At 39.7% G+C, this 15,899-nt stretch overlaps 1 protein-coding gene across 1 annotated transcript in view; it reads right to left on the bottom strand.

Moving 5' to 3' along the window:
* Positions 1–1,157: 1,157 nt before the first annotated feature.
* The window catches only part of LOC144691508 (sodium/potassium-transporting ATPase subunit alpha), a 42,986-nt gene continuing 28,244 nt past the window's right edge, over positions 1,158–15,899 (bottom strand). The window contains exons 10-23 of the mRNA XM_078559651.1: positions 15,443–15,552; positions 13,875–14,009; positions 13,025–13,217; positions 12,105–12,280; positions 10,608–10,744; positions 9,892–10,042; positions 8,064–8,232; positions 7,014–7,168; positions 6,544–6,667; positions 3,944–4,089; positions 2,927–3,057; positions 2,162–2,263; positions 1,912–2,003; positions 1,158–1,364 (exon numbers count right to left, since the gene is read on the bottom strand). Coding sequence (XP_078415777.1) covers positions 1,336–1,364; positions 1,912–2,003; positions 2,162–2,263; positions 2,927–3,057; positions 3,944–4,089; positions 6,544–6,667; positions 7,014–7,168; positions 8,064–8,232; positions 9,892–10,042; positions 10,608–10,744; positions 12,105–12,280; positions 13,025–13,217; positions 13,875–14,009; positions 15,443–15,552 — 1,850 coding nt within the window. The 3' untranslated portion in view covers positions 1,158–1,335. The remainder of the gene's footprint in view (positions 1,365–1,911; positions 2,004–2,161; positions 2,264–2,926; positions 3,058–3,943; positions 4,090–6,543; positions 6,668–7,013; positions 7,169–8,063; positions 8,233–9,891; positions 10,043–10,607; positions 10,745–12,104; positions 12,281–13,024; positions 13,218–13,874; positions 14,010–15,442; positions 15,553–15,899) is intronic.

Raw genomic sequence — 15,899 nt, 5'->3', positions numbered from 1 at the left:
GGCTGTGCCCTCGGGTCCTAGTCTCTCCTACTAATGGAAACATCTTCCCCACGTCCACTCTATCCAGGCCTTTCAGTATTCTGTAAGTTTCAATCAGATCCCCCCTCATCCTTCTAAACTCCATCGAGTATAGACCCAGAGTCCTCAAACGTTCCTCATATGTTAAGCCTTTCATTCCTGGGATCGTTCTCGTGAACCTCCTCTGGACCCTCTCCAGGGCCAGCACATCCTTCCTGAGATACGGGGCCCAAACTTGCTCACAATATTCTAAATGTGGTCTGACCAGAGCCTTCTAAAGCCTCAGCAGCACATCCCTGCTTTTATATTCTAGTCCTCTCGAAATAAATGCCAACAATGCATTTGCCTTCCTAACTACCGACTCAACCTGCAAGTTAACCTTAAGAAAATCCTGGACGAGGACTCCCAAGTCCCTTTGCACTCCAGATTTCTAAATTCTCTCCCCATTTAGAAAATAGTCTATGCCTCTATTCTTCCTACCAAAGTGCATGACCTCACACTTCCCCACATTGTATTCCATCTGCCACTTCATTGCCCATTCTCCTAACCTGTCCAAATCCTTCTGCAGCCTCCCCGCCTCCTCAATACTACCTGTCCCTCCACCTATCTTTGTATCATCTGCAATCTTAGCCAGGATGCCATCAGTTCTTTCATGTATAAAGTGAAAAGTTGTGGTCCCAACACTGACCCCTGCGGAACTCCACTAGTCACCGGCCGCCATCCTGAGAAGGACCCCCTTATCCCCACTCTCTGCCTCCTGCCAGACAGCCAATCTTCTATCCATGCTAGTACCTTGCCCCTAACACCATGGGCTCTTATCTTACTAATCTCACTTTCCAGCTCGTGGTCTGTACTCTTGTATGTTATAGAACTTCAATTGTATATTCATGTAATTGTAAAATGCATGTTCTTTTGGCTATCAGGAAGTGATTTCTACATGTATTAATTTTTCTTAAAGGCAGTACTGTTCAGTCTAAGGATGCATAAAATACCTATGGGCCTATTTCAGATAAGATTGATAAATGCTGGAAAGTAAAAAAAAAAAGCATGCAAATATCTTAAAATGGTTTAATACCCAATGCAGATGGTTTATATTAAGTGATTGTAATTAAGTAAAACATAAAAACATGGCACGCAAAGACTTTGACAATCAATTTATTTAAATTATACTTGTAAAAAGTTTATATAAAACCAGACATTTTCAGTTTTGTTTCTTACAAAACAGTCTATCTCCATTCACCACAATTAGCACTTTAGTAAATGTTTAATAGTTAAGGCAGACAAACAAACTGATGAAATGTATTAGCATTTGTTCTTCTAATAATACGTTTCCTGCTCCACCCAACCTAGTAACAAAAAGAAAGAAAAGTCAGGCAACACATTTTTATAAAATGTAAAGTACAGGGTGAGCAAAACTCTGAAGCAATCATGTCATTACGTAATTCTCATTTTTGTTTTGACAGTTTTATTGCCCCTGTTCTGTTTTTGTCCCCTTTGCTCTCCTGAAAGAACAGTGTGGTGATCCTACAGTCATATGGGTATTGCCCAGTAGGTACCTATGTGGCAGCTTTTTATGCCTAAACCCCGACAGCAAATGTCAGCAGGTAGATTGCAGAGGAATTTCCCAGCGAGCTGATCATGTCCTCATTCAACATCCACATTCATGCATTTCCAAGCAGACTTCACTAGGCAACAATTGGGAGCCAAGCCCTAGGTGATTTCCTATGCCCTCTGCCAATATCCCTAGCCCAGGGAAGCCAGCAGACAACCAGATTCAGATCAGCGCAGAACAGGAACACCTGATTTATATATCCCATACCATAACTCGCTAGCTTATTTACAAATCTACATTGAATACTTTCAGGCACAATGTCACAAACAGTTTTAGATTACCTCCAGGGCTCCTACGGATGATGAACCTTCGCATTTCATCATAAAGAAATATGAGGAGACTGTATGGAAAGGCACAGAACCACCAGTTAGGTCTGAAAGAAAGCAAAAAGACTGGATTAAAGACCTAACAAGGAGGATGTTAACCTAACAAGAAGGATGCTGCAGCACAGAAAATCTGAACACTAAAAGGCTCTTGTTAGGAACTAAAAACAACCACTACTCCAGGAACCAGGACAGCTTTGTTACTTACTTGAGTGGGTACATCCTCAGTGCTACATCAGTGCCAGGGCAGTATGAAAGGAAAGCAGCAAGTGCTGTTTCTTCAAACAAACCAAAGATGAGAATTTTGTTCCTGTGAAACATGGAAATATGTTATTGAGGCAAGGCAACAGAAAACACTCATCACCCAAAATACCTCTAGGATTCCCATTCCTGAACACAAACTGAAAACTGGGGAGTTTCACTGGTGCTGGCAATTTGGGGTAACAAGCTGAATGACCATTACCCATTTATGAGTCCGGGTACCAACAGGTTATTCCAAGTGGCACTAAACATGACTTTGACACTATCCTCACATTACATTCACCTACGCACTTTACTAGAAGAGCTGGGGACAATAAAAACAAAGGATAGTGACCAGTTGCAGGAAAGCTGATTGATTCTAACTCTGCCTAGTCCAAGGTGAAGATGCAAATTACAATAGAGCAACACAGGTTAGATAATTTAGTACAGACTTAGATATTGAAATTATGACATTATATGGCAACATACTACAGTATAAAAAACATTCACTTGCAAAATAAATGGGGGCTTCACATCACATTTTAGCAAGTTAATCCTCTGGTCCATAACAGATTTTTATCCAGCATTAGTCTCATTTACACAGAATACAAGAGAAAGAGATGATTTAATTCTGAAATTCTTTAGTCAAAGGTGCCAAATGTTATGACTACATTTAATGCCATTGATTGAGTGTAACCTCCCCCTCTCCTGAACATATTGGTGAAATACTTACTTCATTCCCTGCTGGAAGACAGAGTTCCTTCTGGTCTTACAGATTATTAAATCAGCCCACTGCACAATCACAATGCTGACAAAGAACGAGGTGTGGCATGTGAACTCCACAATTTTCCGCTGCTCGTAAGTCTGCAAAAGGACAGAAATATTAGAGGGAAGTTACTTTAAATTTTAAATGTGCTCAGGAATAGTCAGGGAACTCAAACTTGATATACCAAAGAAGTGTGATAAGATTTTAAAAAGTATTCATTTTATTTCACTGAGGCACACTACAGAATGAACTCTAACCCAATAATGGAAATTTACACTCACTAGAGGAAGAGAATACAACATTCCAGCTCTGTCAAGAAAGCAGTTCACCCATCTAATTACATTTCTCCTTTTGTCTTGGATCTTTTCTGAGTGAAATTATAGCTCCTTCTCTTATCTCCATTCATAAACCTTCTCTAAATTATGAAACCTTGATTATTCACTCTAGTAGAGGGAGCCTCCCACAGGAACACAGTAAATTGTTATTTGCTGATTGATTATTACACAAGCAAGTGCCTATTGACCCCAATTTTTCCATCTTAGAGACATCAAAAAATGAAATTACCAGCATCCCCAATCCCACTGTTTTCCTAAAGCCCCAAGGCTTGACAGCAGAACTGCACTGAATTAAATTCTACCAGGTCCTGGATATCCAAATAACCATTTGAATTGAAGGATCAAGATCAAGAGTCTGCTTAAATTAATTGTTTGTTTTTGTAAATTAGGCCCAAACCCTACAAAAGATTTTGTGGGTAACCCAGGTTCCATTGTAAAAGAATACAGATCCTTTCAATAAGCTGCTCTGGGTGTCGCTCGAAGTGGTTTGATGGAAAATGTGAATTGTGCATCATGGGCTCAACTATTGCAATAGTCAGCTGCCAACATTACTGAGGGATTATATTCCCCAAAGTCTAAACTGACTACATTACAGGAAACCAGCCTTTGGTTCTCACCAATACATGGCAGTAAGGGGGCGTGTACGTACCCACTGTTGACCATAGCTGTCTTCCACATCACTTAACCACCGGTCATCCCAAAACACACGCTTTCCAATTAGATCCACTGGGAGGAATCCATTTTCAGCCAAGATCACAAAATACGTGAAGAAACCACCCAAGGCCTGAATCATTCCTAGATGGAAGTAATTACATATTTGTTTTAACTCTTGCCTCTACTCATACAAAGAAAAATTGAAACAATGCATCTTCTTCAAAAAAATTAGATTGCACAGATGAGGGAAATTGGGAAAGGAAGACAAGCAACGTTGCTAAAATACACTATTACAGCAGTTGAAAGAAGATATATCAGGAAAGGTGAGCAGGCAGTGAAAACATATGCAGAGTTAAGAAACAGCAAATGATATAAGGCTAGATAATTGTCTACAGACCACCTGATGGCAGTGCTGTAGTAGGGGTGCATAGATTCGGAGATCAGAGGTGTGGCAAAAGCAATGTGGTTATAATGGGAGACTTTAATTTTCACAGATTAGGAGATACAGAATACCACAGGCAGCAAATTTCTAGAGTATATATGGAACAGTTTTCTGGGACAATGTTTGACTCCAACAAGGGTGCAGGCAAAATTGCTGTGTAACAAGCCAGAATGAGCAATCTGACAGTAAGGGAACATCTTGTAAGCAATTACCATAACATGATCAAATTTAACCTTAGTTTGAGGGGGAGAAGAGTCTCACATTAAGGTATTAAACTTAACCAAGGTTAACATTGAAGGGCTGAGGCATAAACGGACCACAGTACACTGTGCTAACTGTGGGAAATATTTGATACAGTGCAAAACTAATATATAGTCCTATAAAGGCAAAAGCACTTGTGTAATTAGGCAAATCATGGTCAACAAATGACGTTAAGATACAGTATAAATCTAAAAGAAGCTTATACAAATGAATAAAAAGTAAAAATCCAGCTAACAGATGTAAAAAAATAACAAAACAAGAAAGTTTTAAGAGTTACAAAAAGAAATATGAGAAAAAAAAACTTGCAAAGGCTAGAAAGACAAAACAGTAAAATCGTTATAACAATATTGATAAAGAACAATGTGGGCTTATAAAAGATAGACTGATGTGTCGCAATAATTGACAATAAGGGAAAGGCAGCTTGTTAAATAATTACTTTGTATCTGTCTTCACAGTAAAGGAAAAGGACAAAATAAATCAATGGGAGAAAATTGATTACAATCTGTCATTGGGGACAATGACTCAGCTGATCAGAGAGTCAGTGTGGATTTGTGATAAGCAAGTATGTTTGAATAATCTGGTTGAAATTTTGTGAGAAGATTATTAACATGTTGAATAGGGAAGTACTAATAAGACGATGTCTTATACGTACTTACAGAAAGCATTGGTTAAGGTTCCACACAAGAGATTTACTAACAAAAATGAAACCACACACAAATGGAAGCAACTACGCACCATGAGCTGGAAATTAGTTGAGAGGTGACGATACAATAGAGAGGATTGGCAGGGTGTGACAAATAATGTTCCCCCAAGAATCTGTATTGGAGCCTCAGCTTTTCACCAGATTTACCTCTTCTCAAAACATGCCACTATTAGGTCTGACAACATTGATTAGGTTTGACACATCTCACTTCTTGTTGCAAAACAGTAACATCTGAGAAAGATATTTCAGGTACTTGGAATATTTCTCAAGTTTCACTCTATACAACAGGACCATTTTAGAGAAATGGAATGAACTTCTAGGTTTAACAGCCAACACATAGCAAATGTAACTGTTTCTATTCGACAGCCATTACAGGATTATTTACTGTATCAATTTTCACTCAGCAAATTCCAACTGAACTACCTGGTGAAACAACATCCGAACATAACAGTTATAAGTGCACGTCGATCATACTTGGGGGAAATTATTTGGCATGAACACGGTGTTCCTGAGTACAAGGCAATTTTGTGCAGGCATTACAATTTTGTATAAATTGGTCCAAAAACAAATGAAAAGGGGATTTTAGTCTGACCAATACCAAGTCATTTGACCGGAACAAATAATTTGCTCCATTCAGGCGCTGCTCACTGTTCATCTTCAACAATAAAGAGTGCCTTTTGTCTCTTCCCTGGATTACATGCATTCCCCCCTTCCATCTCAAATGCTGACCCTGTACTTAAATGTGATTACCTCCATTCAACTGCAATTTGCTGTAGTGGTATTGTTACACACCTTCCAAGTACCTCATCTAAATGTCCATTCTTTAAGCTTGATAGTCCAAAGTGAGCAAGAGCAGCATATTTGAGTGTAGTGCTCTATCCAGTCCTCATGTGACAGTCACTCCAAGGGTCACTGAGCTGCAGCCCAAGGATGGACACTTTGACTAACATTCCAGCCCAAAGTCTAGTGTCATTCAAGTCAAATATAGCACCACTGAGCTTGGCTAGATTCGTCCCAGGCTCAAGTTTAAAACAGTCATTCCTGCACCAAATGGAGCTTTGAGTTTTGCCATGTTGACTGCCGAAGGCTATGTGTAACAAGTTTACAATTTTACTGTGCACAATATTTATATATTTTTCAATTTAATGAGAAGAGAAATGTTAGAATGGTCAATCAAACCATTGCTTACCAATCTGTCCGTAGGCCATACTGATCAATCTCTCATTCACCAGTTTATCTGTCCTGGGATTACGTGGCTGTCTCTTCATTATATCACTTTCAGCCTGTTCATAAGCAAGAGAGATGGCAGGGACCTGCAAAGGACAGCAAATCATTGGTGAAACGACTGTACCAAACCTCACTGGGGTAGCATCATTTATTTACATGCAACTAGTTTCAACATTTTGCTGTAATGCATTTAATTGGCAGGGCGGTAGAACAGCGGTGTGCAGGTGTCATGCAGTGCTAGCCTCAGGATCACTGCAGACAGGGAAAATAGTTAATGGGTCATTCTCCTATCACTGGCTCAAAAGAAGGATTAAACAGCCTAAAAGGAGGACATCCACAGGTTGAAGGAGGGAGAAGAAAGCACCAACACAATCAGAGTTTTAAATATCCACCTCAATAAAGTAACTACAAAAATAATTGATAAAAACTCACCATGTCAGTACCCAGGTCAATGCAGAGGATAGTAACAGTTCCAAGTGGTAGTGGGACGTTTGCAATGATGAAAAACAGAAAAGGTGTGATTTCAGGGATATTGCTGGTTAAAGTGTAAGCAATGGATTTCTTTAGATTATCAAAAATCAGGCGACCTGTGAAAAGATCACATCAAAATTTGGAGAAGCAATTAAATAATACACCCCATATCTGCAGAAACTGGGTTTTGGAAGCTGTAATTCTTATAAAACAGGAAAGTACTCTAAAAACAATTGCCAATGGACAGTTCCATGAAACACCATGGCAAGATAGACCATTGAATTCTTAATTGTAAAAAAAGCACAGACAGTTATTCAGTTCGAGATGTGATAGTGACTGAATACTCCATAGGTTTAAATATTAAGGAGCATGCCTGGACCACTCATTGTACGATCAAAAGAAACCTCTTATTTCTTTCCCTTCCAACTTTCTGCTCTTGTCCTTTATTTCAAGGTGGTATATTATGCTGGGTACATTTCCACAACTGACAGCAACCCTTCAGGACCTTGCTTCGAGGCATTCTTCATGAGGCCAGGCAGTCAAGAAGTTATTTAATCATTGAAACATCACAGCTGAGTCAATGTTATTCTGATTAAGTCACTACATGCACGCTTTTTTGCAGAGTTACTGAACACATAGGAGGAGCAGCAACTCTGCCAAATGACTTCCACCCTTCCTCACTGAAGCCTGAAACATGATTAATGTCCCACCGCAACCCAAGTTACAGTCAGCCAACTTATTCAAGTTGCGTATTCCCTATGTATTAAGCCCATTTACGTATTCTGTACTCACCTAGACCAACTAGAATACATGTGTTAGCAGAGGACTAAAAAGAGAAAAATCTACAGGTGCTGCAAATCTGAAATATAAATGGAAAATGTTGGAAGTAAACAGCTCCTTTTAAATGCTGCTGGACTTGTTCTACACCTTTAGCATTTTCCCCTTGTACATCAGAAATGCAGAAATCCCAAACACCAAAACTTTGACATTAGCTCAAAATATTACCCTCACCTTCTTCCACACCAGTGACAATGGAAGCAAAGTTATCATCGAGCAGGATCATGTCAGCAGCTTGCTTGGACACATCAGAGCCAGCAATACCCATAGCAACACCAATATCAGCCTTCTTCAGAGCAGGAGAGTCATTCACTCCATCACCTGTCACAGCTACAATGGCACCCTGCAGAAACATTAAATCAAATATTATCAAACCACGTGTCAACCTTGGCTCAATTGGTAGCACTCTCACCTCTGAGTTGCAAGTTCAAGTCTCACTCCACGACTTGAGCGTAAAACCCAAGGGTGCTCTCCACTGCAGTACTGAGGGATGGCTGTACTGTTAGAGCTGCCTTCTTTTGGGTGAAATGCTAAACCAAGGCCCTGTATACTCTCTCAGGTGGATGCAAAAGATCCCATGACACTATTTTGAAGAACACCAGGGGATTTAGCTGTCCTGGCCAATATTTGTCTCTCATCAAACACTGCATTTTTCTGGTCATTATCACTTTGCTACTTGTACCATGCACAAATTGGCTGCTGCACTTCCTACATCATAACAGTGGCTGCAGTTCAAAAGTTTTTCATTCACTGTAAAGTGATTTTGTGACATCCTGAGGTTGTAAAAGGTGCAATATAAAGGCAAGCTATTTTTTTGGTGTGATGTCCTTTGTGAGGAAAGTACACCATCAGAGGTGCCATAATTTGGATGAGACGTTAAACTGAGGCTTAACCAATCCAAGCATCACAAAGTTACATTATCTGGTCATTACGGCATTACATGCTTGGAGGAGCTTGCTGTGTGCAATTTGGCTGCCTTATTTCCTACATTACAACAGCGACTATACTTTGCCATGGAGAATGCACCATTGATGGTGACTGACAGTTAACTGCCAAGCATTGTTCGCAATTTAAACCAGGTAGCTTGACCCTGATTGACCCTTGACCCTGGTCAAGGAATTGCCCTGAGGAATGAGTCAGCGAATGGCTGTCACTTAATTTGTTTAGCTGAAACAGGTGCAATGTATGTACATGTTCTTTCTGTCTGCAAAGAACAGGGCCCTGTGCATTAATAGCTATTTCATTGGTTATAAAGCATTTTGAGATGTCCAATGGTCATGAAAACAGTGATATAACTCGAAGTCTTTATTTTCAAATAAAAATCTGCTAACTTCCTGTTTTGTAAAGCTTTATACCTCTTCTCCTAATAACAAACTTCTAACCTTTTCAAACTTGCAATCTTTCATAACTACTTCCTTTTTGAGGGGTTACATTTTAGGGGAAAAATTCCAACTTCAATTTTTTTTTCAAGTTCAGAAAGCCTGTGCAATGGACCTCAAAAACCTGTGCAGCTGAATTCTACTAAATAAACATTCTAAGTTTTACTGGCAGCTTAGAGGCTGCTGAATGAACCACGATGCATCATGGCTTAGAAGCCTACTGGGAGTGTTCTTAGGCCTTATACAAGACTGGCTCTGCAGCAAATGTTGGGAATCCCACCAAAGTGATGTAAATGACTCAAATTGAAAAGCGCATTAAGATGGGAGGCTCATCTATGCCACTGACACAAGTTCTGCCACATGCAAGATGTGATCCAAGAGCAAAATCTAGGATTTAGCATTGGTCATAAATTTCAAATTTGACACTTGCATTAAATAAATGCTGCGTGGACAAATTAATGTTCGAAATGTAAGATCATTTAAATGCAAGTCTTTCTTCTGCCCTTCCATTCTCAACTGCTATGTGGATTAAGTTGCAATATGACAAAATCCTACACAAATCATTTGATGAATGACAAGGGAAAACGAACTGCATCTCATTCACAAGTGTGACAGTTCCCTACCTGTCGCTGACAGCCTTCCACGATAATCAGTTTCTGTTGGGGAGAAGTTCGAGCAAAGACTATCTCTGTATGATAGTATAAGATGTCATCAAGCTGTTCTGAGGTTAAGTCTTTGAGTTCTGAACCATGGACAACACAAGCTTTGGCATCCCTGTGTCACAAGAAGTGCAACATGAGGTTCAGTAACATGGCAATACATATAGAAGCTATTCGTGACCATCATTCATATTTTAACTTAGGTTGTGATCATCAGGCCATCAAACCATTGAAAGAATTGCAGATGAGACTGATCCTGCCCTCACCTGACATTTTCCCACCAGAGGTCACTGGATAACAATCCTGGTTGATTCCCTCCCACTATCTCGCTTTCAGGGACAAACCTAACTTCAGTGCTGCTATCCGGAGGTCAGCTAAATCAGTTTATGCCAGGAATGGAACCTTATGATCTGTTGGGTCCAGTTACTTGCGCTTTTATTTATCAAGTCATCAGAGGAGCTACAGTGAGCTTTAAATGATAAAACACTAAGAGCTCTCTCCTCCAGTGGCTCTCAGCAAAGAGAAACTCTGCTTTGTACACTGAAAGAACTCTACCATACCCATCCAGTTCTGATTTAGTCAGTCAATCTCAGTCAGGGCGGCAAAGATATTACTATTGGCTTCAGCAACACTGAACTACAAAGGGAGAAAAATCAGCCAGGATTCCAGCTTCTTCTTACCTGGGATTAACTTGACTACTTGGAATATTCAGACGAGCAGCAATGTCTTCTACGGTCTCATTTCCTTCGGAGATGATACCCACACCCTTAGCAATGGCTTTAGCTGTGATTGGATGGTCACCAGTTACCATGATAACCTATACAGTACAAATTGAAAATATGAATCAGGAACAAAGAAAAAAATGACAGCAGCTACCTCAAAGGAACCTACATCCATATATCCTTGCTTAGAGGTAATTGGAGCAGCCTACAGAGATTTAAAAAACTTTTGATAAAGTCCCACACAATAACTACTTTATAAGATAGAGTGGGATTGGAGGAAAGATTATAGAATTATTTGTATTCTTGTAAGCAGGTGGTGTGGTTGTGTGTGACACCAGTTACCAATAGTGTCCCACAGTTATTGTGTTTCAAGTTTCTCACAATCTTTGTCAGTAATATGGATGTTGGCTTTGGGAGAATTGGTCATAAGTTCCCGATGATATGAAGAATTTAAAAATTTGGGAGAAGAAATTACCAAAATCAAATTCTGATGCAATGATGGAAATTGGCATTTGTCTGACGTCATTTAACACAGATTAAATTTAGTGTCATGTCTGTTAATTGGGCTGTCAATCATGTTTATAACATGCAACGTTCAAAACTAAAGTCTATCGAGTAAGAAAGTGATCTGAATGTTACAGAACATTAATGTTTAAAGGTTCATGAGTTGAAGCATGAGGCTATTGCAAAAACAAATGAAGTATTAAGATGTATTACAAGGATGATTCAATAGAAAGAAAAAAACACCATATTGTCCTTTTCTATTCAATACTGTGTCCAGTTTTTACCCTTTCACATAATAGATGATTGAGGCTGCTAGAAACGGTTCATGAGAGACATTGGATTAAAACCCCTAAATTTAGCACAATCAGATTAGAGTTGGGTCTGCTCTAAAAAGTGTAAACGTTAGTGAAATATAAAGGAGGTCGTTAAAAGGAAGGGATCAATCTATGTCCAACAGGCTATTTGTATTAGAAATGGGAGAGAGAGAAAAACAGGGGACATGTGTGTAAGTTATGCAAGCATAGAACAAGGTTAATGTCAGATTTTTCTTTCTCACAGGGTCACTGACTTTTGGAATGAGTTACCAGGTGGTGTAGTGAATGTGGATACAGTGCAAATATTCAAAAGGGAGCGAAATACCTCCAGCTCCTACTGAGCCTGATATCACAGTATAAAAAACAAGAGAAGTATTGGGCGGTGTGATGCATGGAACTCGTTTTGATCGCCTTTAATTGTCAGAGATTAATTTCACAGGTGCTTTTATCTTTGAATTAGCCTAGTTTTCAAAACTCCATTACGTTTTGTAACACAGGAAAACTGACCCCAATATCCAAGCTTCTTTGCTACTGTACAGTTATCACATGGCTAACCTCTAGCTAAGTAATATGTAAAGTTGCAAAGCTCATCTTAAGTTAGTTTACAGTGCTTTTGGTGTAACTCAAGAATTTTTACCTTGATCCCAGCACTTCTGCACTTGCCAACAGCATCTGGTACAGCAGCACGTGGTGGATCAATCATAGACATCAGTCCAACAAAGCATAGGTCATTTAGGGGGAAATTGGGTTCATCTCCATCAAACGGAAATCCTTCTGGATATTTATCTTCAGGCAATGGGAAATGGCAGAACCCTACAAGAGAATAATGAGTGTTCAGCAGGGAAAATTGCACTTGATTTCTCCATTATTTATACAGAAGAAATACTCACAAGTTCAGCTTAATTTATTCTTCTCTGAAGACAACGCTATTTAAAAGGTATGAAGATGTGGTAGCGAGTGAGAATTGTGTTTCGGTGGGATGTGGATTGCAACCCATTTCAGATAGAACTAAAGTTTCTCCTGCCAGCAGTTAGACCCTATATGCATTCAATTTAGGGAGTTGCGACCTAATCCCAATCTGGTACGAGATCACAGTTCATAACTACTGACAATTTGGGATATTTCAAACAGCCGCAAAAAAATTTTGCCTGCATAACATTCATTGCATGTCAAAAAAATCAATCCATTGCGAGATGTCTTGATCTAAAAGATACTAATATAATTGCATGTATTAAATTACAAATGTTTTAAAAACGGACCAATTTCCTGAAAATTCTGGCTGATTTTCCTCTCTGGCCTGGTTGCTGAGGTCAAAGGTGACAACCTTCGTTTTATCAGATCAGCTTAATGCAGCAAAGACTAAGAAACAAATCTACGACTTTGTGTGGCATTGTTACTTTTACAAGAGCATTTAAAATAATTTAATATGTTAATTTTCCTATGTTTTAGATTCAATAGACTGTATTGTGACTCAAGTGCTCAAATGTTCACTGCATTTGTGCCGTTACCTCCTCCAGCACTTCTACCCCAACCACAGACTCAAGCCTCACTCCTTACCTAGCACTCGCTCTCCCAAGCCACCCAGCTCCAAGTAAGCATTCTGGAATGCGTCTTTCATCTCCTCAGTCAATGCCACCTCTTCACCGTTCAGGAGGATTTTGGAGCAACGGTCTAGGATTCGTTCTGGTGCTCCCTTCATTACCAATAGGTAGCGGCTTTCACTGGATTTTTCATTCTCATGGATAGATAGCTGAGGGCAAAATTATTGAAACTTAGAAACGGTCAGGAACACCTCTAATGTGCACCTGCTAAAAATTGTTAAACAGAAAACCACAGTAACCCATTCACCAGGTGAAGATTTATTTAACCTCACCAAGGTCTTACAAGTTAGTTTTTGGAACCAGGAGACAGAGCAAAGAATAAACAAAATAGAACAAGTCTCCTTAAAATAAAAACTCCTTGGTTCTTGAACAAAAATGTGAATTAGTCTCTTTGCAACTGTGAAAAGATTACCATACCTGAATACAATTGGGAAGAAAAAAAAAGCAAAAAGGAAACGGTTCTGTATTTCTACCCACAGGGCCAAGTCAGTTATTCAAATAAATTTAAATGCAATTGGATGGCCCACATTACAAGGGTTGTCTTTACTCCAATCCTAACACTTAAAATTAATTTATGCTCGATTGTTAAACCTGGGTAAGAGAAGCTTTCCTTCACTAACACATGCTACTTGGTTTTGTTGAAAGAAGTAGTTGGTCTTCAGTCTCACCTCCTCAATAATCAGCAACTACAGCTGCACAGTCCCAACCTTTTATTTGCCACCCCCACCAGTTACTTAGCATAGCCTTCTACTTGTTTCCGGGCCGCCCCAAAACAGGTGCTCAGCTCTTCAGAATTTTCTCGGTACCTGATATTTATTGGTGGAGTTGAAAGGAATTTCCACAATCTTCGGGTTTCTGTCCCTCATTTGCTGAACTGACCCACAGCACAGTTCAATACACTTCAGGAGGGCAGATTCAGAAGCATCTCCAGCAACACTTCGCTACATGAAAATGAGAAGCACAATTAATGGTGGTCGATTAACATCACAGAACAAACAACTGCACGCAATGGGTATAAGTAAAACTTCCAATGCAGTAATCAAGTGTTTTCTCCCAGGAAATCCTCATTACTCAAAATCAAATGTAATAGTACATCAAGTTTCACTATGGCCTGAATTCTTCCCGCATTGGGCGGGCTCGGCAGGAGCGGTTGCGGAGCTGACCGCTGCCCACAATTGGCTCTGCACCGCCATTTTACGCAGGCGGGACTCCAGTGTAATACACGAGCGGTAGGCGCTACCTGTGCGGGCCGGGGGGATGAGGGAGAGTCGGGGGCCAGCGTTCTTTCGCGCATGTGCATGAAAGAGCGCTTCAATCTCCCTGAGTTGCGGAGCTGCCTCAGGGAGATTGAAGCGTTTTTAAAAAAATAAATAAATGGAATAAAAATTTAATGAAACATGTCCCATCTCATGTGACAATGAGGGGACATGTTTTTATTTTTCAGAAAAACTTTTTATTTAATTTGTGAAAGCTTAAGGAAACCTCATCCTGTTGGTGGATGAGGTTTCTTAAAACCGCCTGGCCTTTTCACTTGCCTGTCAACCATTACGTTGGACGGCAGCTTAACATTCATGTTAATTACCTGTTTAATGGCCTTAATTGGCCTACCAATCGTCGGGGCATGCATGCCGAACGAAACATCGAGAGACAGCGCGATGATGTCGGGACGCACGCCTGACGTCATCACGTGTCATTTTACACGTTGGCGTGTCGGGCCTGCCCCCACATGCCGACTGTAAAATCCTGGTCCATGTGTTCATGAATATAGGAGTTTTGCATATTTCAATATCTACCCCCACAAGTTATTATCTAGTATATAGAATGCAAACATGTGCAACATTACACCAAAAGCAGACAAATTGGAATAAAATGCAAAGCCTAAAGCTGCTATTATATTGGCACCACTCAATTCTGATCCTGGCATTTATGCTGCTAAACCTGACTCCTTTATCTCAATGGCACATCACTAAGAGTCTGGAAGTCTGCTATTGAGAATTCAGTTTAAAAGAGAGCAATTCATGTTGTTTTTCGCACTGCAGGAATTCAAATTCAAACAGTATCAATATAAAAGCAGCTTATATCAGCCTGTGTAAAATCCAAATCAAAAGGCTTTTGAACCACGCTCAGACGACCATTTTTTATAAAATCTCTTAATAACACAATTTTATTGATCAGAACAGACTGACAGTAACAACCAATTCAAACTTAGATCTTCCTTACAGAGTGCACCCTAGATACTTAACCATCACCTCTGGGTGGAATCTGACAAACAGTCCTCAAATTTGAGCTGCATTGTTTGTAACCTAAGAATTTCCACAGTTGTGAGCGCACAGGTTTGACACCATTGGAATTCATGTCACAGAATTAAACTCACCTTCAGAATTGGCACATTTTCTTGTCCTGCCTGGAAAACGGCACGGTTGCACAATGCAGCAACACGAGACAGTGCAGACCAAGTGGGAGAAGTCTTGTCAAAAGCAGCACCTAAAAAAGCCAGGCATAAAGAGTTAAATCTCTACGATACCACATTTTTTGGTGTTTCAAATTTTTACAATTTCAGAGCAAGCAAGATTTATGCCATTTTAACTTAAATAACTTTTTATCTTTAATTTGTAAGGAGAGTATTTAGGTGCGAGTTTTTTTTTAAAAAGGAACAAGCCAACATGAAGTAGTCTTCAGGATAGTTAACTGCACTTGCCTATGCAGTTAGTTCACATGTTTATACAGATAACAGAACAGTCCTGTGAAAAAGGAAAGGCAGTTAACTCAGCTATCCTGAGTGCTGAAAGTTTGCAAGATTCTCCTGCATTACATAAACGCTGCACGTCAAC

Source organism: Cetorhinus maximus, chromosome 16 (assembly GCF_964194155.1).
Source record: "Cetorhinus maximus chromosome 16, sCetMax3.hap1.1, whole genome shotgun sequence".
Lineage (NCBI taxonomy): Eukaryota > Metazoa > Chordata > Chondrichthyes > Lamniformes > Cetorhinidae > Cetorhinus > Cetorhinus maximus.
The sequence above is the reverse complement of the archived record's forward strand: the minus strand, read 5'-3'. Positions and strand labels throughout refer to the sequence as shown.